Source organism: Mesocricetus auratus, unplaced genomic scaffold (genome assembly GCF_017639785.1).
Source record: "Mesocricetus auratus isolate SY011 unplaced genomic scaffold, BCM_Maur_2.0 Super-Scaffold_100008, whole genome shotgun sequence".
Classification (NCBI taxonomy): domain Eukaryota; kingdom Metazoa; phylum Chordata; class Mammalia; order Rodentia; family Cricetidae; genus Mesocricetus; species Mesocricetus auratus.
Window position 1 is genome coordinate 31,021,184 of NW_024429192.1, and position 27,569 is coordinate 31,048,752.

General features: G+C 39.3%; 1 protein-coding gene across 1 annotated transcript in view; it reads left to right on the top strand.

The window, feature by feature from the left end:
* Positions 1-27,569, top strand: part of Nsun3 (NOP2/Sun RNA methyltransferase 3) — a 47,059-nt gene extending 19,490 nt beyond the window's left edge. The window contains exons 4-6 of the mRNA XM_013118166.3: positions 983-1,137; positions 2,041-2,162; positions 25,152-27,569. Coding sequence (XP_012973620.2) covers positions 983-1,137; positions 2,041-2,162; positions 25,152-25,446 — 572 coding nt within the window. The 3' untranslated portion in view covers positions 25,447-27,569. The remainder of the gene's footprint in view (positions 1-982; positions 1,138-2,040; positions 2,163-25,151) is intronic.

Genomic DNA, 27,569 nt, shown 5'->3' on the forward strand with positions numbered 1-27,569 from the left:
ACTGCCTAGCTAAGGAGAAAATACAGTCGCAGCCTGCAAGAACTAGCCTGGGTGTAAGAGTTGTAAGACTGTGTGGCAGCTCCATTGTGAACTGTTATGTAAGACTGTCTGGCACAGGGTTCCATTGCGGCAGGTTATGCTACTCATTTCGAGTCAAAGTCTGCACCTCATTCCTTTTCCGTCTCCAAACTAGGGGGAATCTCTCATCACACAGCCTGGAAGTGGAGAGTGTAGACAAGCATGCCACTTTCTTTTCTGCTCTCTTCAGTCCATCTCTTCTTACTCTGCGAAGACCAGACACTGCCTCTCACCTGACTCCCCATGCCTTTAAACCAATGTCTCTGTGGGGAGGCCACCACTTCTTCAGCCACCATCTTGCTCTGCGAAGACCAGACACTACCTCTCACCTGACTCCCCATGCCCTTAAACCAATGTCTCTGTGGGGAGGCCACCACTTCTTCAGCCACCATCTTGCTCCCTGTTTCTGTCACAACAACCACTGTGCAAGTATGATCCCCATTTTACCAGTCACCACAAGGTAACACAGCTGTCACAGAGTTAAACGACTTCCCTAGGCTCTCAGCTCACAGTTCAAACTCGTGTTTTCCTTACTGGTAGCTTATATACGTGCCCATTTTTATTTGGCACTGTTGTTACTTTCCTTCATTTAAAATGAAGACGCCGTACCAGCAAGGAACTTTCCACACCTATCAGAATACATTGCCTACTCTCAACAGCTGGTACGTCAGGGTGAAAATTATACATGAGGTATTGTTTGTACAGCATCTCTAGGAATCTCTTAAGTTTTCACATCCCAAATTAAACTCGATTGAATAAATGTTTAAAGTTATCATAATGCTTACCTGTGAGCCCATCTCTATATTTAACTCCAAAGGACGGTGTTTCTGAAGTGTGTGTGCTACAAAGTAAAAATTTCCCAATTATATTTCTACCTTGGGACTTTTTAACCCTTTATATTTAGGTTATCTTCTTTGTAACGAATATGATAGTCTGAGAGTGAGATGGCTGAGACAGACGTTGGAATCTTTCATCCCACCGACTTTGACAAATGCAATTAAAGTGTCGGAGTTGGACGGCCGAGAAATGGGAGATGCCCAGCCTGAAGCGTTTGACAAGGTACTTTTATTGTACTGTGAAAGGCTGACAGACTCCCGGTGATACGGTCTTGTGTTCTCTGTTGTTCTTTGCCTTCTGCTTCCAGACGGTATACTTTCTCAGTGTTCGGGGATCGTGATAGAGTGGGTGTGGAGGCATTTTTCATTTGATGGTTAGTATGGTTCAGTGGAAACAGCGACACTGGGTTTAGGGATTATAGAATGTTTTCTATTTTCTGCTACCTCAAAGTTAACTCTGGAAATGACGTTATCGTTTGAGCCAGTAAAAAACATTTGTACATTTTACTTTAATTCAGTAACATTTCATATCAGAGTATGATAGATGAAGAAAATCCATTTCAGTAAATTAAAATTGAATTTCTAATAGGTAAAAATAAACACTGGACCCTGGGTTCAGCCTCCAACAATGTAAAATTTTAGTAGGGTAAAAATAATACTGTGAGTTCAGAAATACAGTTATGTTTTCTGAAGATTAGTAACTTTTATAAGTCTTAGTTGTAATCATCAAGAATATTAAATTCAGCCAGGCGAGACAGTACATGCCTTTGAAAGTAGAGGCAGGGGGATCTCTGGGTTAGAGGCCAGTGTGGTGTACAGAGTGAGTTCCAGGACAGCCAGGGCTACATAGAGAAACCCTGACCTGAAAACCCAAAAGAGAAAAGAATATTAAATTCAAAAAATAGACATTAATAGACAGCTTGTGATGTTCCCTCTCTCCATTGAAACAAACATTAACACTGCATAGGAAAACTTTCTGTAAATTATCAGAGCCAAATATATCAAAGGATTTAGCATGCTATATGTTTGGGTCCCTAAGGCAGTGGTTTTTATTTATGTGCTGTTTGTCGTGTAGCTGCTCCATGTACCTCATCCTAAGTGTTTTTGCATTGTTTGTTTTCTCTAGGTGCTAGTTGATGCTCCATGTTCAAACGATCGAAGCTGGCTGTTCTCGTCTGATTCTGAGAAGGCTGCCTGTAGGATCCATCAAAGGAACAGTCTGCCTGTCCTACAGCTAGAACTCTTAAGGTGAGGACTGTTTATTCAAAGCTTATTTGGGTTCCTGATGTCATTTAAATAGCTGCAGTCAAGCATGGCAGGCAGGCAAGTGGAAAGCGGCTTCGACCTTAATGCTGTTCTGATTAATTCTCTGGAAGGTTGCAAGCAAAAAATTCCCAGGCCCTCTTTCATGAAGTAAGCAGGCACTGAGGCTTCTGGAGAACTTTTCCTTTGACACCCCACATGAAACATCCTTTACTGTTTGTTATTTCTGCCACCGAATTACCAGTTTCTTTGATTTTCTATTTTATTTAATGCCTTTCTCCCCATTTCATCTCCATGTATTGTTTTTGTCTTGCTTCATTTTTACAAACCTTTTCTTACTAAAGCTGTTAAGTGTCTACTAATTGTTAAATGAATATTTTTCTATCTTAATTTTACTCAGTCTATTATTAAAATAATTTTGACAGGTTTTTGAATTTTTATTTCTTCTATTTATTATAATAATTGTGTGTGTGTGCGTGTGCGTGTGCGTGTGCGTGTGTGTGCGTGTGCGTGTGCGTGTGTGTGTGTGTGTGTGTGTGTGTGTGTGTGTGTGTGTGTGTGTGTGTGTGCAGACATGCACACCATGGTGCACAGTGCTTGTATGGAGATCACTGAACAATATTTAGAAGTCAGTTACTTCCTTTCTCCATAATTTCAGGTATTAATCCTAAAGCATCAGGTTTGCATGGCAAATGCCTTTACCTGCTGACACATCTCACCTGCCCAGATTTGATAGGGTTTTAAGATTCCTTTCTTTGTTTCTTCTTTCTTCCCTTTCTCATTCTTAGGGATTTTTGTTTGCTTTTGTCACAGTATTTTGCTCTATAATCGAGCCTGGCTACCAACACTTTTCAGTCCTCCTGCCTCAGTCTTTGTAGTGCTCTAATTACTGGCATGAGCCACCATGCCCATTCAAATGTATTCTTAAATATGCTTATAATATCTGGAAATACTGATAGTGTAAAAACTATCCAGTGATGTAAGCCTCTTGACCACACACTCAACCACATACCAGCTGTCTTTACACAGCTAACCATTGGACTTAAGTTTGGTTTATATGCCTGTCAACCTTGTGCATCAAGTATACAAGTAAGTATGGATAAAAAATACATTAAAAATAGCAGGTGTTATTATGTGCATATGTTCTTGTACTTTTTATTTGTAGTATTTCAGATTCTCTGTATAGATCTGCTTCATTCTCAGCTTCTGTGAACTACTCAAGAGGAATAGTCTCTTGTATTAGGTTTTCTTCCTCTTCGAAAAACATTTTTGTATACTGTCCCTTGTCTCAGTGGACAGGCATTATAGCATTTTTCTTGATTACCTTTAATATTGCCTTCCAGAATATATGATGCCATCCCATAGTCTGTTACAGTTTCCATTGTTGACTACTTGCTCTCTCTTTGAATATTCTCTGCTGTTGACGTGTGTGACTATGTTTTCTTGATTTTTCTCCTTACTCGCGGTTGTAGCTTCTCTGTATTTTTCTTAATTTTAGCTCAACTCACAAAAATTTGTGTTTCTTTAAGTTGTTAATATCATTATTCTTCGTAATGGGTTCAAATGATGTAAAGTGCTGTATTTCAAATACATATCTAAATTGAGATTTCTCCCTAGCCTTGGACTTATGCACTCTGTAGCCTACCAGAGATCTCTAGACATGAAAGTCTCAATTAGTTAAAACTCACAATTTCTAATGCTTTATTAGACCCACTGCCCAAATCAACAAAATAAAAAACAAAAACAAGGCCTTATCCATCTACCTGTTTTCTGTCTTAGTAAATAACATGTCTCTGTCTTTGCCTGTGTCAGAAAGCCGTTCGCAGTACCCCCTTTCTCCCACATCCAATCAATCACTATGATGTTCCTGTTGTAACTGTTAGGTATCTGTCAGCTCCATCCAGTTCTCTCAGTTCTTCCCAGCCCAACCTAGATGCCAACAGTGTCTGTCACTGAAATGATTTCAGCTGGCCTCTTGATAGGTCTGCAGCTGTGAGCTCTACCGCCTCCTTCTTCAGAGTGAAGCCAAAACAATACCTCTGAAATGCATATCTGAACCCTCGTTATCCTGGAAGGTGTTAGTGCTTCCTCCTTAGCAGAAGGCTTTCCAGCTCTTTAGCCTAATAGTCAAGGGCATTCTTCAGCCTGACTCTCTTCCTTCATTATCCTTCTCTGTCCTGAGACTCTCCATGTCCCTGCACTTCAAGGGAGCGGCACCTCGCACAGTCTCAGTAGTTTTCAGATCCGAGGCCAATGCATTTCCTGTTTATTTTGTTTTAGAGTTCTAAATCATTCTGACCTTCCCTTCTGGCTAACTAGTGGTTCTTCAGGAATCAGCTTTGTTAACCCTTTATTGAAGCCTTAATTGTGATATTTTAATGACATCTCTACCTTTATTAAAAGGGTGAGCCAGGCAGTGAGGAACACATGCTTTTAATCCCAGTACTTGGGAAGCAGGGCCCGGTGAATCTGAGTTCAAGACCAGCCTGTTCTACAGAGTAACTTCCAGGACTGAAAGAGCTACACAGAGAAACCTTGTCTCTTAAACCAAAATAAATAAGTAAATAAAAGGTGTATGCGTGGCTAGACATTGACCTGTTTCTACCTTTCTTTCTCAAGACTGGAAGCATCCTGGAGAATAGATGCTTATGCTTATTCCTTATTCTTTATGTAAATCACCTCCCAACCACAGTTTCCCTTACCTATACTCCATTCCTCCCAGCCCCTCCACACACATATCCCCTGTCTTTCAGATTGTCTCCTCTGTTTTCCTTAAAAAACAAAACAAAACAACAACAAAAAACAACAGACTTTCCAGGGATACCAACTTAACATGACATAACAAATTATAATAATGCTAGGTACAAACCCTCATATCAAAGCTGAATGAGGCAACCCAGTAAGAGGAAAAGGGTCCCAAACACAGAAAAAAGAACAGCAGAGATACCCCCACTCTCACTATTAGGAGTCCCACCATAATACTAAGCTGTATAACTGTAGTGTATATGCAGAGGACCTATCTTAGACCCACACATGACCTGTGATTTCTCGTCAGTCTCTGTGAGCACCTGTGTGCCCTGCTAGTTGATTCTGTGGGTCTGAGAATAATTTTAGTCTCAATGTGGTGCCAGACAAATAAAGGACTCAGTAACTAATTGTTTTAAAGCAGTAAATTCCAAAGCCTAATATTTGGAATACAGAGTTATAATTATTCTGGCCGAAGTTAATCTGATCAGAATAATCTTGTAATTATTATTGTGCTGCAAGATAATTAGGCATAAATGTAAAGCAGTTTGCATAATATAGTTTGATGATTTTAGCTTTTATATAGACAAAGCATGCATTTTTTCCCTATACTAAATTTTCTTTAAGATCCAATAGGATTTCAGTCATTATGACTATCATCACATACTTCTGCACCTTATGACTGAAGAGCTGAAGCTCTTCCTTAGTAGGCACCCCAGCCTTCTATCTCCTTAACTCGCTGAAAAAGATGACTTATGTTTAAGTAGATTGACAGGGCACCCGACTGACTGTCAGTCACAACTGGTGTCTGTTTCCACGTCATCATGTGTAACTGGGAAAGGCCATCACTGCAGCTGTCATCCATCCTCTCCCCTGAGCAGTGAGCCTGCAAGCCTTGCCTCTGACTCCCAGGCTGCTCTGACGAGAAGCAGCTGAAATTGGTATCTGGCTAAGTGATAATGATGAAAAGGGCAGAGAGTCAAATACATAAGCTGTAGACGCATGGGGTAATAAAGATCCGACTTCCTGATACACACAAGTCATGGAGTTAAAAAGATAAAGCATACCAAACAATCTTTCCTTATCTCCCTTTCTCCACTTCAGGAAAGAAAAGAACTATGGTAATTTTCAAAATCAGAGATACCACTATCATTTACAAAGACGTTTCTTTGGCCAGTGTTCTTAATGTTCTTTGCATACTTATTTTTTCAGGAAAAGGTATAATCATTTTATTCTATAATGTGAGATAAGTGGACCTATATGCAATTCACGAGAGAGTAAATTCATATGTGTAAGTATTAGCCAGACTACAAAGAATTGATAGATCCTTGCAAAGAACAGTTAGGAAAAAGCACGTTGCCTGGCCTGATACTTGACAAAGGATGGAACTAAGAAAGGAGAGAAGCAGTGAGCTCAGACACGTGCCTCAGGCTGTGAGTACAGTACGTTTAGGGGCTGAAGCAGGATGATCTTTCTAATTCAGGCCATCCATGACATTTCCTTTTTCTAGTGATTCCTTAGATAGGTAATCTTCATAGGGCTTAAAGATTTAGCTTTTGCACTGAGCCATACTCCTGGAACCCAGTTGTAGAGAGGGAGGAAGGATGAGCAAAGGAGTCAAGACCATGCTGGAGGAACCCACATAACCAGCTGTCCTGACCTAGTGAGAGCACAGGGACCTGTTATGAGAAGTCTTTTCCTTGAGAGAAGCCTTTCTGCCAGCCTGGTTCTAGAGCCGCTTTCCCACCAGCCTGGTTCTAGAGTTGCATGAGTCCCAAATAAACACACAGGAGACTATATTAATTATGAAGCTGTTGGCCTTGCTTCTTACTGGCTAGCTCTAACTTAAGTAATTACCCCATAATTGTTAATCTAAGTATGTCTCTTACCGGAGAATGGTTCCAGGCTTCCTACCCCCATGGCATTACATCTTGACTCTCTTGTGTTTCTCCTTCCCAGAATCCTCCTCGACTCCTAGTTCCTCCTATCTAGGTTTCCTATTGGCTCAACAGTACTTTATTGACAAACGCACAGGACTTCCCCCAACAGGGACCCCAGTCGTAAAGCTGGGGAAGCAGCACTGGACCAAACCAAACCCTCTGAATGTGGATGCCAGTTAGGAGGCCTGGGCAGTCTATGGGACCTATAACAGTGGAACCAGTATTTATTCCTAGTGCACAAATGGACTTTGGGAGTCCATTCCCTATGGAGTGATACTACTGCAGCCCAGATACACATAGGATGGCCTGGCCCCTCCCCCAAATGATGTGACAGAATTTGCTGATGCTCCATGGAAGGCCTCACTGTCCTTGGGGAGTGGGTGGAAGGTGGGTGGGTTGGGGGTCTGGTAGGTGGCATGGGAGGATGGGAGGGAGAGGGAATGGGGGATTGATATGTAAAACGATTGTTTCCAAATAAAGGAGAAAAATTTAGCTTTCGAAAGGTAAACATCTATAGTCATGTTAATATTGCATGTTTTATGTGGTTCGTAAATGAAAAGCAGTGCTTTGTTTAATGGAAGGTTTTTATGCTCATTTCTAGAAAGAACTATTAGATGATGTGCAAGGTGTTTGGTTTTTTGTCAGTGGAGATGTTCTGTGGTGCTGAAGATCAAACTCAGAGTCATTCACAGGCTAGGCAAACACTCAACTAAACTGAGCTCTGACTTCAGCACTTACATTTTCTTACAAAATCATTTAAAAGCAAATCTATGTGTAGTATTGTATGTAATCATGACAATTAGTATTTTAGCCTACGTTTTTACTATTGATGGCTAAAAACATGAGTAGCACTATGATGACAGAGGACCGATCCCCAAAGCATACGAGTTGATTGCAAACTTAGAAGGAACTCTGGTTTATGTGAAAATCTCTGTTGAGTTATTTAAGGATGAACATACACAATTTATGTAAAATTCTATCACACAAATAGCCCCTAAGCAAGTCTTGTCTCAACCTGTGGGTTGTGACCCCTTGGCAAACCTGTCTCCAAAACTGTTTACATTATGATTCATAACAGCAGCAAAATCATAGTTATGAAGCAGAGCAATAAAACTAATTTTATTGTTGCAGTCACCACAGCATGAGGAACTATATTAAAGGGTTGAAGCATTAGGAAGGTTGAGAACCACTGCCCTAAGCTATTCTTAGAATACAAGAGTGAAGAGGAAGAATTAAAGGAATAATTGAGCATAACCCAATTTTATTCATAGAACACTGTTCAAATTATTCCTTTATTGTTGCTTCTCAAGATAATTTCTGAACCAGTCACTGCTAGTGAGTGTCGTGCATATAGACATTGCACAGTAGAATTCTGTCATTCCATTTACATCTCAGTGTGTTTAGAAGAATATAGAGTGAGAAATATGCTGGAAGTGATAAACACGGCATCTTTCTAGAAAGTGGTTTTGATATTTGTGCAGGAGAAGCTTACACGATTTGGGCTTGGGAAAGTGCTAACTGAAGAGTATGATTTATCACAAAAATATAGGTATCTTATTGCAGTAATGTATCATGTCATCCATTTCCTGCAAGAAAATCAATCACACATAAAATAGTGACCTCTTCCGGTTTTCTTTTCTTACTCCTTGACAAGTAAAATTGAATTTGAGAAGTCATTGAAAGAGGAAGCTTAGATTATTGGGTAATGGTTTGAAAATTTGTATAAATCACCCAGATAACAAGTCTTAAAAAGTGGTACACTGACAGCAAGAATTGTGTTTTAAAAGAAGCAATAAAAAAATCACCAACGTTTATTTGCTGGTGCTCCGGAGCTGAGCTGAGAGACTCCTAGTGACTTGGAGTATGGGCCTTTACCATTTATCAATATGGTAACGAAAGAAGTCCATCCCATGTCCAAAGAATAATCATAGGCAGCATGCTTACGTCAGTGTGGGAGGTTTCTTCCCTGTTTCTGTTGTGAAGTATTCTTTCCTCTGAGGTCCTATCAGTCTGCCTTGTCCATTGTCATCACATGCTCTGTCATACATGTTTGGAATGTGGAAAACAAAAGCAAACTGTTCCTGCAAATAATAGTAATACTGAATTTCTCCTTCCTCCTGTATTTTCTCCTCCTTTTTCTTTTTTAAAAGTTAGGATTAAAAACCAGGGCTTCTGCAGTTAATCATAATTTGGCAGAATGAACTTTGATTTTTATGCTTTGGTTTGGTTTTTTTTTTTTTTTTTTTTTTTGGTACTGAGAATCAGGCTCAGAGACTTATGCCTGCTAGGTCCATGCACCGTTCCTGATCTCTATCCCCAGCCTTTACATTTGTCTTTTTCAATGATAGTTGTCCGAATTTCTACACTAAATGAAATTATAGGAAGTGAGTTCAGGAGACATCAAATCCTACAGTTTGTAGCTATTGTGGTCACTCATAAATGAAAAGGGACTATGGTTTTTGGTTTGGAAAAGTGTCTAGTACTGTGAAATATAATCTTAGTATAGGATTTTATCAGTATTTATTTGTCAAGCATTTGTTAATTATAAACTTTGTATGGTACTGTGCCAAGCACTGTAAATCATAAGGTATGTAGTTTTAATGTCCTCAGGAAAACATCAGAATGTGTAATGAAGATTGTACTAGAGAAAATAGCTAGAGAGCAGGTAAGACAAGAAAAGCAGTACCATACACACACGTGAAAATGAATAGGTGTACTTTCCAAAAGAAAAACGGGACTGTACTATCAGTATTCACTATTAATTTATTCTTTCCTCCCTTTACTTATTTTGAGCCACATATGCATGTGTGGGGGCCAGAGGACAAACCTTTTGTGTTCTAGGTTTGAACTGCGGTTATCAGGCTTGGTGGCGAGTACCTTGCCTAGAAAGCCGTCTTACTGGCCTAACACTTGATTTATTCTTGGGCCAAACTATTTGTTCTTGACTCAGACTGAATACCACCTCTTTTCTTTTCTTTTCTTTGCTGAGTATCAAATCTAGGACCTTGCCTATACGTGGTAACTGTTCTATTACTGGCTCTTAGCCTCAGGCTTCTACTTAAAAGTTTAACTGCACCTTTGACTAATATTTAATTTAAAAACCATATTATGTAACTGAAAATAGCTCATCATTGGGGAACTGTTGTAGTAATCTTTTCATTATTGTGATTTCATTTTGTAAAAATATTGTCTTAATTGTTTGAGTATTTCATTCACTCTATTTTGACCATTTTCTCGCCCTTAACTCCTCCCAGACCCTCCCCCACCTCCCTCCACCTAACAACTTCTTGTCTGATTTTTTTGTTTTCAATGACATTGACTTCAGTTTGGGTTCATTTGCTTCTGGGCATGGGGCCATCCACTGGAGCTTATGTGACCTACCTGGAGCCATAGCCATATTAAAACTGACTCTCTCTCTCTCCACAGAAACCATTAACAGTCTGTAGGCCTACCTGTGCCTCTCAAGAGTTGGCATAAGTGTGCTCCACAGTGCCAGGCTTTGATTGTTCTCAAGTGCTGCTTGGTGCCTCATGTTCTTCCTTGAACTATTCCTTCACCTGACAGATTTGATTAGAATCTACGAAGCTTCTTCCATCAGAGTCATGCTATGGCACTTGACCCCATTCCACCATTCACCACAGGAATCTGAGTTTGCCAACTAGCGTGCCATCACTAAACTTTACAGGCTTTTGATTATCTTAATCTGGCCACTGCAGGAGTCAAATGACTTTTTTCTTTAAGAGGAGATCATTGTTTTTCTCTAAAGAATTATTCAGGTCAATGTGACTCTATTTTGTAAAGACATAGAGATTCTAATAGCATTGATTCAGGGAATGTCTTATAAAGACACAGGGATCTACAGCACTGGTTCAGGGAACGTCTACAAAGAATTCTCTACAGCATTCGTTTAGGGAACATCTACAATGACATAGGGATTCTACAGGATTGATTCAGGGAACATCTGCAATGACAGAGAATCTACAGCCTCAATTAGAGAACATCTATAAAGACAGTGTTCTAGGGCACAGATTCAGGGAACATCCATAAAGACAGGGTTCTAGAGTACTGATTCAGAGAACAACTATAAAGATGGGGTTCTAGAGTACTGATTCAGGGAACATCTATAAACTCTGTTTCTAGAGCACTGATTCAGGGAACATGTATAACACTGATTTAGGAAACATCTTGAGGGAGTATATAAGAGGATCTTTAGAGTCCCTTAATTTGTATCCAAAATATAGCTAGATGTCATATCTTTAAGTAAAAGCATAGAATTTCATTTAAAGGCCATTTCTTATTTAAAAATAAGATTTTAAGTTAAAGACCATTTCTTAATAGAAAACAGTATTTCAAAATTGTTACTCAATAGTTCTGTGTTGGCAAATGTGTTTGCCATGAGCCCAAATTGTATCAGCTCTGATGGGTTTCTTTTCTGTCTATGCATCTTTAAGAAGTGCTTTGATTAAACCCACACCTCAGTCACCCCATCCATTTCTTCCCAGAACTTCTCCGTCACAAACACAACAGATACACACAGACGCCAGTTCTGTTGATTTGCTTAAAGACTTTTACATTTTCCCCACTTTGTGTAAGATTTTGTTTGGAAGATAGAAGACCCTGTCTAGAAGTTAGGCAGCTAATCACAAATTTATTAAATTCAGTTTTAAGCAGGGAACTTTTAATAGTTAACTCCTGTCCTATACACATATTAATGAGATAAATTTACAGAATATACAAGAACCTTGAGATAGTTTAGTGGAAACTGGGAACAAGTGTGTTAGAGCTTGTCCTTTATAATATGCTTCAGGAGTTCTGGTGCCATTTCTTTATTCTTTTAGTACAGTGTAAGAAATATCCCTTCTTCAAGGTAAAAACTTACTGCCAGAAGAGAAATGTTTAATTATCAGTATGGCTTCATTTCTTATACTGACAAAAGTCTGGCCACTGGGCATGGTGCCTCTGAAAATAGCAAGCTTGGTCATGTTTATTTATCTTGAATGTACAGAACTTCCTTGATAATAAACAGTTTGCTATCTAGAAATTTGATTACTCACTGTGAGCACAGGAAAGGGTACCCTCAAGGCTTGTAAAATAATACTTTTAAAACTGATGATAGCACTGGATAGCTATCAACCTAGAAATATCTGTGTTTAGATGTTGATAGTACCTGAAACTTAATTTCAGATCTGCATTTATTTGATAGATTGCCCATGAGCTCCAACTTTTCACCTTAATGCTTCTGTGGTCGTAGTGCATAATCACGCAGGGAGATTTGATTTGCTTTCTTGCCCAGGCTGCTGTTTTCCAGCAGCAACAGTCAACGGATGGGGAGGGGGGGGTGATGAGAAACAGGCAGTGGGCAAGGAAAGAAATGAGAGCCAGCGAAAAGGAACGGAAGCAGGAAAATTGGAAAGGAATACTAGAAGCTGCGACTGTACCATGAAAAAGACAGACCCAGGATGGAAAGGTAAAAGACAGAGCTCCTCCCCTAGTACCAGGGAAACACAGGATGGATGCACAGGAATTGGACATTTGGACTGCAGATTTAAAGGAACCTTGAGAATCCATTCAGGAATTCTTTTACAGTTTGTCAAACTGTAGAATAGTAATTGAATTGGTTCTGTTATCCATCAAATTAGGCTAATACCTTCTTTTAAAATTTGAATCTATTTTAGATGAAGTTGCCCTCCCCATCATTTAAAAATATATTCTGTTAGATTTCTCTTTTCTTAATAAAAAGGCAAAATCTGAGATAATTACTATTTAAGATGATGTAATTGTCTTTTTTGGTACCACATACCTCATTTTTATAACAATAACCATTTTTATGGAGTCCAGTTTCTTACTAACAGTTATGAAATAGGAGCTGGAGAGATGGCTCAGAGATTAAGAATGAGTGTTGCTCTTGCAGGGGATTAAAGTTTGGTTCCTAGCACCCATGAGAAAAGGCTTCCAGTTCCTGATAACTCCAGGTCCAGAGGATCTAACATCCTCCCCTGTCCTCCACAGGTACTGACTGCACTTACATGTATAAACCCACAGAAAGATCCCCACTTAAATACATTAAAAAAATTAAAAATAGAATCTTTAAAAACAGCAACAACACTACTTTACCAGAAGTGAAGCCACATTGCTTTAAGTACTAGTCCTCCTTAACTGACTGCTTTGCTTACTGCGGGGCTTATCTGAAACTTATGCTGGCATGAAGAAAAACCTTTTTCATTCAATTGTTAGGGAAAAACTTTATTTTGTTTTCCCAAGTGAAGCTTACAGTCTCTATTATATTCACCCCATCACAACATTAAAAGTTAGAGGACACTTGAGTTATTGCTTACATAGAATCTTTGAATGTAAATTAAATACATTCTTATGTTTAATGTTGAATATTTTTTCCCTTATTGATTTTTTTTCTACAGTGGGACTTATCTGAAACTTATGTTGGCGTGAAGAAAAACTTTTTTCTTTTAATAATTAGAAAAATCTTTTTCATTCAATTGATAGGAAAAACCTTTATTTTTTTCCCCAAGTGAAATGTATGGCCTCTATTACATTCACCTTTCCTACAACATGAAAGTTAGAAACCACTTGAGCTATTGTTTACTCAGAACTTTTGAATGTTTGCTGAAATTAAATACATTATTATGTTTAATGTTGAATGTTTTTTTCATGGCCTCCCTCTTAAGATAGCATTCATTCATTTAGTGCGTTATATTTTAAAATCACAAGCTAAGTGTAGTGGTTCATGCTTGTAATTCCATTATTCAGGGGGCTTGCAAGAATTCTATAGCAGCCTGGCTTCATAGCAAATACCAAGCCTCCAGAGTTTCATAGCAAGACCCTGCCTCAAAAAGGAAACAATAAACACATGGGCACATGCAGCGTGATTATAACAAAGCCATTGTTTGCAGAAAGCTGAAAATATATTGCCTGTGGGAAATGTACTAGGGAATTTCGGAGACTGTGCAGTGGGTTTTGACAGATGAGTCAGTGTTCACCTGCTTTAACAAAAACATGATTTTGTGGGGGAAACGTACATAACTCTTAAAAGTAAGCATAAGTGTAATTCCATGACTAGGTCTTCAATTACACAGTTTTGGCTAGAGAGAAATCTCCCCAGATGCTGCGGGATTGTAGTCTGAGAATTAGATCTCATCCACTTATGAGAGTTGGTTACATAAACCAGACTTGAGCTAGGAAGTCTGACTGCACACAAGATGGGAGAACCCATCAGAATGAAAAGAAATTCATCTCTGTTTCCAAAACCTATGTAGATCTCTTGTTGCTCTTAAGCTCTAACTTTAGTGGTGTTATGGATCTGTAGAGGAATTGTTGGATTCCTCTCTAATCTGAATGTCCAGAATTAGAGCTCAGCTTCTCAGAATTAGAACTTGAAAGATACCCTGTGATTCCAAAAGGAAGTGTGCACAGCTGCTAATGTCTACAAAAGTTGGAAGTATTGGGCCTGCAGTTGTCTGTGCACTTTACAGAGTCAGGCTGATCAGATAACTCTATCAAGAGAAAAAAATGTGAATTAAAAAAAATTGTGATGGTATAGTAAAGGTCATTGTCCATATTAGCTAGGGTTCTCCAGAGAAACTGTATGAAATTAGGGAGGTTAGTAAGTCCATAATTCACAGGGTAGACTAACAGGCTGGAGACCTAGGGAAAAGTCCATACTGCTCTTGGAGTCCATCACAATCTGCTACAGAGTTCCTCTGAGGTCAATATTTCGTTCCACTCTGTTTTTCAACTAATTGTTCAAGCCCCACCCATATTATGAAGTGCAACCCGCTTTATTAGTCTCTCAATTCAAATGCTAATCTTATTTAACCTTTTCACCCTCACAGATATGCTCAGAATACTACTTAACCACATATCTGAGCACAGTAGTCCAATGAATTTAAAGAAGGGTATGAGTTTTCATTCTAGCATTGTAACTTGTAGTTTGTAATTTGTTCCCAGTTACCTGCTTATTATATCATTATTATAGTCCAGATTCTGGTACAGCAACTACAGCATGATGCCAAATTCAGTAGTACTGAAGGTACTTTTGAAGATGGAGGTTTCTGTTCCAGCAGGTCCCGCCACCTTTCAGCTCCAAATAGGCACACAGAGATATATTAACTATTCAACTGTTGGCCGATGGCTAGGGCTTCTTATTGGCTAGTTCTGTCTTAATTATTAACCCATTTTAATTAATCTGTGCATTTTCACGTGGTCTTGGCTTAGCGGAGAATGTCCGGACTTGTTACTCCTTTGGTGGATACATGCCATCTATCTGCGGCAGCCTTCCTCTGCTTTCCCTTCCCCAGCCTTCTCCTGGTCTGGTCACCCAGCCTATGCTTCTTGCCTGGCTATTGGCCAAACAGTGTTTTATTCATCAACTAGTAAGAGAAACATACATGCAGAAGACCATCCCCCATCATATATTTTCTTCCTGATATAACAGAAAAGATCTTGATGTAATAATGACTTAAATAAATAATAACATAAGTAGATTTCCTAAAGTAGTACTGGCAATCAGGAGACAGCCAGGTTCTACAAGATGTGGGAGCCTGAGCCCACCAGGGCAGCCAGTCTGGTTCTTACCATTTAATTAGAATTGAACTTGTAGGAAGGAGTAAACAAGCATCACTAACATCACTGCACTCAGGTTCTCGGGTCATTGCCTCAGCAGTGCCAGCTTCTGATTTCTTTGTGTTAAAGTGCCTGGAGGCATGTCGCTTTCCCTTTGCTTCCTTAAGGACTTGGTACAGCTGGGGTGATCAAATGAATGCGTGTGGCATCCTAGGTGTTGTTGCCCTAGATTCCATACTTATTTTAGCACTTTTAGTGTTTGCTTTAGGAGGAAGCAGTGGTAAAGCTTGTAGCCCCATTCTGATGTTAGCTTAGGTCAGCACTCTGTGCTTCCTTAATTAGCAGTGTAACTTAGTCAGAGTTTGTGACCCTTAGGTTGATAAATAGAGTCAGACCACTTACCTTGTACACTTTGTAAGGTCTCATTAAGATTGTGTGTACAATGCTCTTTAGGTGTCAAACAAGTGTTAATATGAAGACAGATCACATGTTCTTCACACAGTTTACCTTGTTATTGGTAGTTGGCAGCTGGGATTAGGTTACGTGTTACCACGTTCCTTGGCATCTTAAGAATGAAATGAAAGTGCATACAGACTACAGAATAGCAAAAAGAGTTTATTGAGAAAAAGCAATAACTCACATTGCTGCAAGAAAGCCGAGGGCCACTTGAATGAAGATTCTCCAAAGCCCTGATTATTCATTAGGGCTTCCTTGTATGGGGTTCAAGTATAGGAGAGTTTTGCTTGCCTGCTCCAAGTTAATTGGAGCCATTTCTACATTCCCTTTTATGCAGGAATATTATATTTTTGTTTCAAACACAGAGTGATGTTGTCGTCACGAGATGATATATGTCAAGTGTATAATGTCCTTTGGAAGGCGGTGTTTTATCTTTGCAGTTTAACTGTTATTGGGCAGTGGGATTAGGAGGCTTGCTGTTTTCATGTCATTGTGACCCATTTTCTTTTCAGTATAGAAGACCTGTCTTATAAAGCACTGTGTTGTGATTCAGGGTCTCTGTGGTGTTGCTTGAGTCAGTTACTCAGTAATCACATTGGCTTCTGACTTTTACTTTAAATGTCTAAAATTAGGAAACTTTGACTATATTTTTTAAAAGGCTTTATTCTTATACATAAATAAATGTGTGTATCTATATACCACATGTACCCGAGAGGCCAAAGGAAGGCATGGCCATGTACCCTCTAGCTGAAGCTGGAGAGGGTTGGGAGCTGTCCAATGTGTGAGTGCTTGGAATAAAGCTCAGCTCTTCTGGAAGCAGCAAGTATTCTTAACCACCGAATCCTCCGTACTTGATTTTTTTTTCTGAAGTGTAATGTTAAAGTCTAAGCTGGATAAGCTTGGTAAGATTGTGTCCTGTCCACTTAAAGCAATATGTGAATCTTATTTTATTGTTTCTCCTTGTTTGTACTTATATCCAATGATATGGTACAGTTACCTTAATTCTACAGTGTCAATATAATGACACAAATAAAGATGAGATATAAACATATTAGTTACAGTATTTTCCAGTCATCACCTATATTTTCAAGAGTAGAGTCACCTATGATTCCATTACCTTTGCATCAGATATTGGAGGTGAGGCCAGTTCCACATCTCAAAACACATTACAGTGATGACATAAAATAAAGTCACTTACCTCCTGGCAGGGATTCAGTGATTGAGAGAGGAAAACTGAAACCGTTTTCTTTATCTTCTCTAGTCAAAAGATGGCACTGTTGCTGTGCTCGTAGGTTTTTGTCTTTTGTTTTTCTCCTATAATGTGAGTTTGGTCCTTTTTACATTCAGAAAACAGTTAAATGTACTGATCTAATTAACAGTGACCCTTCCCACAGAATGCCAGGTTTTGTAATCAGACAGTGGAAGAATAGATGAGAAAGGGGAATTTACAGCCTTTACATGTCAGGTGATCTCAATAGTATGCCCACAAAGAACATTCTGAGTCTGAGGTTTGCCGTATGGAAGACAGGACAGGACATCCTGTGTCACATGCTAAGTCTGGGCTGTGACTTGGAACTTGCTTCCGTAACTTTTCCTTTGGAACTTGGATAGCTGTCAGGGTTCTAAGTATTTTTGCTTCTCTTGTTCATTTTAGCTTTCCAAGTTCAGGAAACACCTTATGAAAGTGCTGTGTTTTTCCTTAGAGGATTTCAATTCAGGTAGCCTTTTGCCTTTCCCTTTGTTCTCTGTAGATCACATGCTGGTAGCTGGGACCCGTGAGCCCATCTAGAGACCTAAAGACGAGCGAGCGAGCTCTCTTGTGCTAAGGAGCACAATCCTACCTGGTTATTGAGCCGGTATCACAGAGGGTTCTTAGTGGTTGAGCTGCTCTCCTGGAAGTAGACCCTTGAAGGGTGATAAGCTTCAATGAAAAGCAGAGGATTTAATTTTCCCGAAGATAAAAGGAATGCCTTGACAGTTGGCTTTAGTTAGTACCCATAAACAAAGACCTGGGGTTTTCTGTTCATTTGTTTTTTGTTTTTAATGCAAACACACAAATCAAAGCACTTTGAAGTCAAGGGGATGGAACCCTTGATGTCTTGCAAAAGCAGAAGAATCTAGTTTCCCTTCTTCTGCTAGGATGACAAGGCACTGGTGTGCACAGAGATTGCTTAGTAGTAAATCTGCCTGTCTGATGATTCTCTAATTTGCCCTTGTTGATTGGGGATCATGCTGGGCAGTGGTCTGCTGCTGTGCTACACACAGCAACCCTTTCTGATGCCTTTTAAAATAAACATTTCAATTGTCTCTTTGTACAAAGTGTTGCAGAGAATGTTCAGTGGATAACCATGTGGCTATTTGTAGATATATCACAGATCCTATTTTACATAGCTTTTCAATGATGCTTATTTGAATATAAGACAGAAGCTTAAAATCTGATTCAGAACTCTTGAGGTGTATAGTGTTGGTGTTTTCAGAGCTGAGACATTTGATGGGGTTGAGAAAGAGCATAGCACATTCTTAGTATATGGGATAACCTGCTTTTCCCTGCAGAGTTCAGAGGGATATTCACTCTGTAATCAAACATTACCACTTACTCAGCAAAACAGAAATAGTTAAACCATATGCCATAGTTCTTGATCATAAGTAGATTGTGTGAGTTTAGTGCTTTTAGACTAAAGAAAACTTAAAAAAAAACCCTCTAGGATTCAGAGCTTTTGGCTTTTATGGTAGACTATAAGAAAGAGTAGGCCTGAAGTCCCATTCGCATATATTCTGTAAACTTGCAAAGATGTAGTAAGGATTTTGTTTCATTTATGAACTCCAGATGATCTTGTGTTAATGGTTTCCACAGTAGGAATAGGTCTGCTTTGTTTTCAGATGCTTCATTAACTAGATGCTTAAGCACAAGATGCATTTCCACCTTGTCCATACAGCAGTCACTGCAAAGCTACTGGAGATTTGGGAAGAGCTAGATAGCTTAGATCTGCTGTAAAGCACAGGGCGACTGGAATGCATTCTGTGGCCAAGTCACCATTCTTTCTGTTAGTAGTCCTTCTTATCAGGCGTTCCCCACTGCATTTTATTCTAACCAACATTGGCTCTGTTTATTACAGCACTGCTCTGAAATAGAATTTTACTTTGTATTTCAAATATGGTTTAAGTCTAATGAACACTTATGTAGGGAGGTCATGGGAAGTACGTAGATGCTCTAGTGAAATGAGAGGGATTGAACTGTGTGACATTCTACTTCCTTGTGAAGGTCTTCCCCAAATTTTACATTATACTTGGACATTTTATATTGAATAATATACATAGCCCAAGATACTGCTTATCAGGTCTCCTTTTAGAAATGGAGACTCATAACAGCTGTGAGTATTTGGATGAGCACCTCTGATTCTGTGTAGTTAGCGTGACACCATGCTATCTGTTTTTTTCTGATTTCTGCCTATAAGTAAACCCTGCTCTGTTGCTTCTCAGTGGTGAATAGTGCATCTTAATACATCATTTGGTGTGGTTAGTGGTTATCGTACAGGGAAATAATGTCACATTTGCTAAGATCTTGTTCACCTAGGAAACTTGGGGTCGTCGAGAAGGCCATTGCTCTCTTGGAGAAGGTTAGCATGATAGTCTAATTTTCCTCTCAATAAAACAGAAAGAATAGCTGCACTGCACCGAAGCTCATGCTGGAGGAAGAAGCCCTTTAACTTCTCAGCACCTGGTTTTCTTGTTTGTTCTTCCTTTGTCTTTTTATGTGGCCTACATCATACTAATTTTCCAGAATGTATTATTCAACTCTCTGGTCTTTAATACCTTTCCATACCAAATTTTAGCCTTCTATTGAGTGTGTTAAGGTCTGCCAAACTTCCTTGCTTGAAAACATACCTGGGATTGCCTGTCATGAGTGCTTACTTATGCATGCTGTGAGTCCCTAAAAGGTGTTTATCCATATTTTCTTCTCACTCTTTACAATATACACAGATAGTGTGGGGGAAGGTCTTTATATCTAAATATCAGAGATGGGAACTGTTAGTAAGACAGCACCCAGTGGTAAGAACAATAATGAGCAGAGTCACTAGAATAGGGCAAGAACTTTTTAAATTTGACCGAATTATGATCCTGGAATGAGGATATTGTCCTGGATATCTCAGTGGACCAGTGTCATCACAAAGATCCTTGCAGATGAGAAGAAGCATAGAGGTAGACAAGGAGCTGTGATGACAACGTTCTGGTTGCAGTGGCAGCATTGTCTGGTCAAGGTACATGACTGCTAAAAAACAAAGCAAAATAAAAATAAGGATTCCTCACCCCGAGCTTTTGGGGTGATCCAGCATAGAACTACCTTGATTTGATTCATGAAATCCATTATAAACTGTGGGCTTCAGAGACCCAAAGGAGATAAGACTCCAATACTTTAAGCCACTAAATATGTAGTCATTGTTACTAAAATTGTACTAGAACTGCACTCATTTCAGATAATTTTCTATGGACTATGGCAATAGGTATACAATTTTAAAAAGCCCATTAGATAGTCACTGTGCACAGGATATATGCAGTTTTGAATACAGACATCTTTAAACTCCTACTAAAAGGACTATTTTCATTTTAATCCCACAGGTAACAAAACTAGCATTTAAGTAAGCAAGAGTAAGGGTTTCTTTGTTTTGTTTTCCCTGCTCACTAAAGTTGTGCAGAAGGACACACAAGCCTCACCATTTACAAATGATATGTTCCTGACTCAATGCAAATTTCAGTTAATTTCCATGAGGTTGCAGTATTGGCTGATTCTTCTGTTTTGTTTTCATTCCAGCATTTTTAATTTATCTTCTAAACTTAAGTTGGCATAACTTAGCAGGCCACATTAATTTCTGAGCAAAGAAACCATGTGTAATAACACAAAGCCTTTCTTTTTAATACAAATTGGATTAATCTCAAAACCTTAGGCAAAACAGTGGAGCTTCCTATTAAGTGTTTCTTGTCGTTTGCTACTGCTGTCTGTCATTTAAATGCCCCAAATATGCATATGCATACCTTTAATTTAGCAAAGGGATACATGGAAAGTCTGTGAAGTTCAGGTACCTGAAAATGTTAGCTGTCTGTTGTAGTGGTATTTTGTTAGTGCTTTAACAAATAAAACTTACCTGAACATCTGAGTAAGGACCTAAGCCATTAGTTAACCATAGAGGCCAGGCAGTGGTGGCACACACCTTTAATCCCAGAACTTGGGAGGCAGAGTTCAAGGCTACCTAGGGCTGCAGGAGATTGATCCAACCTAAAAGAAAAGTAGAGCCAGGCAGTGGTGACTCATAACTTCAATCCCAATACTTGGGAGTCACACACCTTTAATACCAGCACTAGGGAGTGGAGACAAAGGGATGTGGCTGGACAGAGAGAGGAATATAAGGTGGGGGTCATAGAAGCTCAGAGCATCAGGCTGAGGACTCCTAGAGAGAGAAAACTGCATATATCCTGTGCACAGTGACTATCTAATGGACTTTTTAAAATTGTATACCTATTGCCATAGTCCATAGAATTTGGTCTAAGGATTGTTAGGGACAGAGTAGCCCCTTTGGTCTGACGGTTCAGTAGAGGTAAGGACCAGTGACTGCTCTGCTTTTGTGATCTTTCAGCATTACCCCTATCTCTGACTTGGGGTTTTTATTATTAAGACCAATTAGAATTTGCTCTACAGTCTGTGCTTCAGGGCATGGGCTGCCTGGATATTAAGTTTTGCCCTCACAATCAAAATTTATTCAAAAAGTATACAGAACCGATGGCTGTGGAAAAAAGTAAATATTACTCTACTGTTATATCTCCCGTATCATTTGTATAATCATAAAAATTAACCACATAGGTGAAAATATAGAAATAGAACTGAGTGTCTAAATTGTTGCTTTCTTTTCCTTCCACTCTTCCTCCTGGGTTTCCATAGGCAGTGACTTTTGCATATTTCTGTTGTTAATTTATTCTCTAGGTCACTGCCAGATCTCTAAAGAGCATCCCCAGATCCCTAAATAATTTGGTTTTCTTTTCTCACTTGTAGGCACTAGCTACTAGCCTCACGTACATGACCCTACACCCTGTGTCCTGGTCATCTGTGACCCTCCCTAGTCAGCTCTGAGACCTCCATTTCTTAGTCTACTACACACACCCCCTTCTCTGAAATAACTAAGGGCAGTGCCTCCTCTCTTTTTCTAAAATAAGTACATTTGTGTGCTGACCCTGCTACGCATATCTCCCTCTATTTATTTATTTCTCAGTACCCTTCGATGGTGTTTTCATTTTCATGGCTGTCAGCCTTCATACTGTTCCTCCTGAGTTTTCATCTACTATCTGCAGGTTTTCTTAACTATCAGTCATTCTTTCTGGAGAACTCCCTGTCCTTGTGGCCTGAAGAGGCTTCCCTCCAACCTTCACACACTGCTGCTGCTCTGGGGCTTCCCTTCCTTCGCTGTTCTAAGCTGTATTTACTCTTGTATGGGCTCTGGTTCTCCTCCTTGACTTACCTCTTCAGTTTGCTAAAGAACTACTTTCAGAGTCTTCTGATGTCTATGAGTTTCTAAATTCTTCTTGCATATTTATTTGATGGGTCTGCTGCAAATAGAATTCATTTGACAGCCACTATTGCCAGCCCGATTTCTGAATGTTGAAATGCCCCATTTATTGATGTTCATTTTCCTTTCTGGAGGCATTTAGTATCTTCTCTTGTTTCTCAGCATTTTAAACTTTAGCAGCGTTGTATTTCAGTGCAAGTGTATATGGTGACGTTTGCGAAGCATTCACAGACCCCTCTGCACCTAGAGTCTGATCTCGCCTCATGAAAGTCTTCCTCTGCACCTAGAGTCTGATCTCCCCTCATGAAAGTCTTCCTCTCCTCCCTGCCTAACTTTAGCCACAAATCTGCCCTCTTCCATTGGCCATGCCTGGTGGGGGTGGAGGATGGGGGGTGTTTAATCGGCTACTCCTGCAGTGTAGATTGTGTATCCTTCACACCTCTGCTTGACCCAGTCCTTAGTCTTACTTAAAGTTACAGTTCCCCACTGTGTAGCCACTCCTAATCTTTCTATCTTGATTTAATTTTCTCCATGGTTACCTGCCGCTAATTTACACATGAAATAGAAATACATGCCAACTCACATATTCTTACATATATTTGTGTGTAGGTTTATATGTGTTTGTGCATGTACATATACTTTCTGTGAGTTTGCTTTGACCACCATGGCAAGGTGCACCTAGTAACTGATGCATTAGTGACAGGCTGCAAGTCTGAGACACTGCTGGGACTGGCTTCTCCTAAGGCCTCCTCCATGGTTGCAGACCTTCTTTCCCTTTGGCTTACATGTTCCTTTGGTCTCTGTGTCTAAGTTTCCTCCTGTAATGATATTAGCTAAATTGGATTAGTGCATCCTGTCCAATGATTGGGTTTTAACTGAATTACCTCATTAAAGAGCCTATTTCCAAACTCAGTTCTATGCAGAGACTGTGTGTTTACACACTGTTGTGTAAGTCTAAGGCATGGTTCAGTCACTGGCATACTCATCTTTCCATAATTAGTGTTCCTGAGATAATTGTGAGAATATTTGTGAAAATAAAGGTTCCCCCCACCAGGTCTCTGGACTTATTATTTTTGATAATTTTCAGTTTTTAAAAAAATGTATTCTTCTCTCATACATTGCATCCTGGCTGTAGTTTCTCCTCCTTCCACTAGGAGAGTGGTGGGGGGGGATAATTTTTAAGTTACTTTGAGACCAATATAATTGCGTCATTTCCTCCTTCCCTTTCCTTCCTCTCATTGCCCTGCACAGCTCTCTCTCAGATTCACAGCTTTTTCTTTAGTTGTTCTTACCGGGTGTGTTCCTAAATTTAAGAATGCAGCCTGCTCAGTCTATATACTTTACTTGATGTGTCTTTGGGGCTGAACATTTGTTATTGGCTATAGTGTGCTTTTCCCTGGGGCCTTCAGAGACAAGGTAACCTGTCTGTGTAACCCTGGCTAGCTTAGTATTCACTGTGTAACCAAGTCTGGCATCAGACTCAACTCATAACAGTCCTCCTTCCTCAGACTTTGGGGTGCTAGGGCCAGAGGTTAAGATATCACACCACGTATTAAATTGTTAGTATTTACATAGTTTTGTTTTATTCATTGATACATATACCATATCTAGATAATACTCAGTATATAATAGATGATACAGGAATAGTAATGAATATGGTAGTCTCTTGGTAAGTTCCTTCCATCTGAAGCATCATCCTGTCCCATTTCTGGAAGGTTATCTTATTACATTGATTCAATTGCCATTGTCAAAAACTTCCGTGTATTATTTTTCTAATTTTGTTAATTGAATTTTGGACAAGCTTGCTTTGAATCCGCCTGTTGTCCTACTTTGAAGATGGGGGAGCGGGGGATTTGTTTCCATTGCCATCCAAGTGCTTCTACAGATACTCCTTATTTTGGCAACCGATGCTCAATTGCTATGAGCTGTCTTCTTGCTATTTTCTTATGATGTTGCTGTTTTATGAGTGATCCATCTTTGCTCATCTTTCTGTGTTTATTGTGTCATATTTTGTTCCCTGAATTGAATTGTCAGTTTTTTTCTAGGCCACAGTTTTGCTGTGTTCTTTTTCTTATGTATTGATTAATCATTTCCTGGGAATCCTCGGCCATACCTTTTTAGTCTATAATGAAACAACAATGTACAGGAGGTTTATTGTAAGGGTGGGAGCTTTTGCTACTAGTATCACACTGTGGGAAGCTGCTCTCACTCTAGAAGAGTCTTTTAAGGTCGAAGGCAAAGGTCTTTGGTTTCACAGCCCACAGCAGCTGCTTATGTCTCTACAAATTCTTTATCCCTTATTCTTGAGTAAATACCCTTTGATTTTTACCTGATAGCCCAACTTAGAGTATACAGAGTATGATCAATGATGTATTACGTCTGTTTTCAGTTAGTGTCTTTGCTTTCTCTTTCACTTCCGTGACTTAAAAACATTATCTGTGTTCTGCCCCTTCTTCCTACCCTTAGAAGAACAAACCCTCAACCAAATTCACTTTCTCTGACTTTCCCATCTTGGTTTATCTGGTAACTGTTTCTCACTCATCAGTGATAAACTATGTATAGGGTGCAGACAACCTCTGCATAGGGTCAGAAAACCAGCAGAATTACTGAGGCAGAGCAAGGCTGGCTTTTAATCTCCGTGACTCAGGTCCCTACTTTCCTTTTGTACCTAACTCACCTCTGCACTCTGCCATCACATATAGGTCTGCGATGAAAGCCTTGCGCCCTGGAGGACTACTCGTGTACTCCACATGCACACTATCCAGGGCTGAAAATCAGGATGTGATCAGTGAGCTCCTAACCTCCAGCAGTACCATGGTGCCCGTGGATATTAGTGCCATAGCAAGGACTTGCTCCCAAGATTTCACCTTTGCCCCGACTGGCCAGAAATGCAGTCTCTTGGTGATTCCTGAAAAGGGCAAAGCTTGGGGCCCAATGTTTGTAGCCAAACTGAAGAAAAGCTGTGAGTACAGGAAAATGGCCACCTGGATTTTGTAAACCTTGCTCATATGTTGTTATATATGTATTATTCGAACTGCCTACATATTAGTACTTAAATAGTTACAGAGCCACTGTCCCTAGGATCATTTGGAATCCTGTTTAGTGAGCACTTCAGCCTCCTAAAGCACAGGCTTAAGAATTTTTCAGGTACAATTTTATTCCTCAAAATATATCTATAATGATGCTTTAAATTGGGACAGATGGTGTTGGTTCTGTATAACCAATGTCTGGTTTTTTACTTGGTAAATTAATTGGGATGCATGCGTCTGTACATCAAATGCTTAGGACTGTATTCTATGGAATATTCTATGGTATTTAAACCTTTCTTTTAAAACTGGATCTGCCAACACTTACCATTTTCCCCATCAAATGTGCAGATTCTTTTTGTAAGAACAATTGGTATTCCAAGACTAACTTCTTAAGCAGCAGAAATTCTAGTTCTAGCAAAATAGGTTTCTTATTTGCAAAGTTGTTTTGTGTTAAGGACTCACTTCTGTTTACTGCAAAGGTCAGTGACTCTATTGACACCAGCTTTATTTCCCCCCATTTTCTCTTATTCACAAATAGAAATTGAAAGGGTAAATTATGTTGAAAGGCCTTTAGAACAACAGATTCACATGCACGAGTTTGACTTTCGACATTCAGCTTGTAAAATACTGCAGTCTATCCAGCAGGCTATAAAGCAAGCACTTGAAACAAAACCAGAATGATTAATAACGGCAATAACCGAACTATATTTGGAGTGTTTTGTTACATAATTGCAGTCATAATGAGTACTACAGAATCTGATTATCTTACAGTTGCAATCTGGAGGGGCTTTTTATTTCTCTTGATTATAAAATGTTATATGAGAGTGTGATGTCACATATTAATGCATGAGAGTGACATGCCTAATGAGAGTCAATTATCTGTTACCAAGACCCCAAACCATTCACTGAGTGGCTCTCTCTATTTATATGTATCCCAAGAGTTTTGTGCATGCTTCTATATATGCTTGGGATTTTAGAATCAATTTTCAAGCATGGATTTTACTTTAGAAATTGTTTCATTTGGATCCAAACAGATTTTTTTCAACTATTAAGAAAATCATGCAGGTAGACATGGCAGTGCATTTGGGAGCCTGAGGCAGAAGTATCCCAAGTTCAAATCCAGCCTAGGCTGCATAGCAAGACCCTCTTAGCAAGGGGTAGGGAGGACAGAGGGAGGGATTAAAGGAGGGTAGCCTAGAGCATGAGAGAAAATTACCAAGCATACGTGAAATTAGAAATTAGCTTTTTACATTTTTTAAGATTTATTTACTTTTAGTTTTCATGTATGAATGTCTTGCCTGCACGTGTGTTTATGTACCACATGAATGCCTGATGCCTGAAGAAGTCAAAACAGGGCTTCGGTTACCCTAGAACTGGACATATGGATGGCTGTGAACCACCATGTGTGTACTGGGAATCCAACTCTGATCTTCTGCAAGAGTAACAAGTACTCTTAGTTGCTAAGCCTTCTCTCAAGCCAAACATGCCCTTTTAAAAAAAATCAGCTATGGAGCTATGGAACACAAAATTTCCTGGAAGCAGAATGGTATTGTTTGTCCCTTCTGTTCATTAAGCTATTCAGTATATACATTTTGTTTTGCAAGCCTGTGTATGTGGATTCAAATAAGTGGAAAAATCTAGGAGCAATTATGCCGCTGCCTTTGTTTTCTACAATATTTTAAAGTCTATCTGACCAGTGTGTTTAAGGTAATAATTTATTTCTTGGGCCCATCAAATGTATTCAGTTAATATCAAAGATTAATGACAGAAAGTGCTTTGTTTATTTTGGTTTGAGTTAGTGGTTTGTCTTTCTGATTGAAATTCTGTCTTTGGATTCCGTAGTTTTCCAAGTGCATTTCTTTTGTGTAAGTTAACCACTATGTAAATTTTCACAGTACAAGGTGTTGAATGTCATTATTTTTCCTGTATAATGTCAAGAAGCTTCAATTGAACACAAAGCGTGGTACTGAACTCAACTTTCCCGGGACTAATGAAAAATACCTATGTATTTATTACATATATTTATATTATTATTAAGATGACTGTAACAAAACAGGCCAACATTGATTGAGGATTAAATGGTTAATTGGA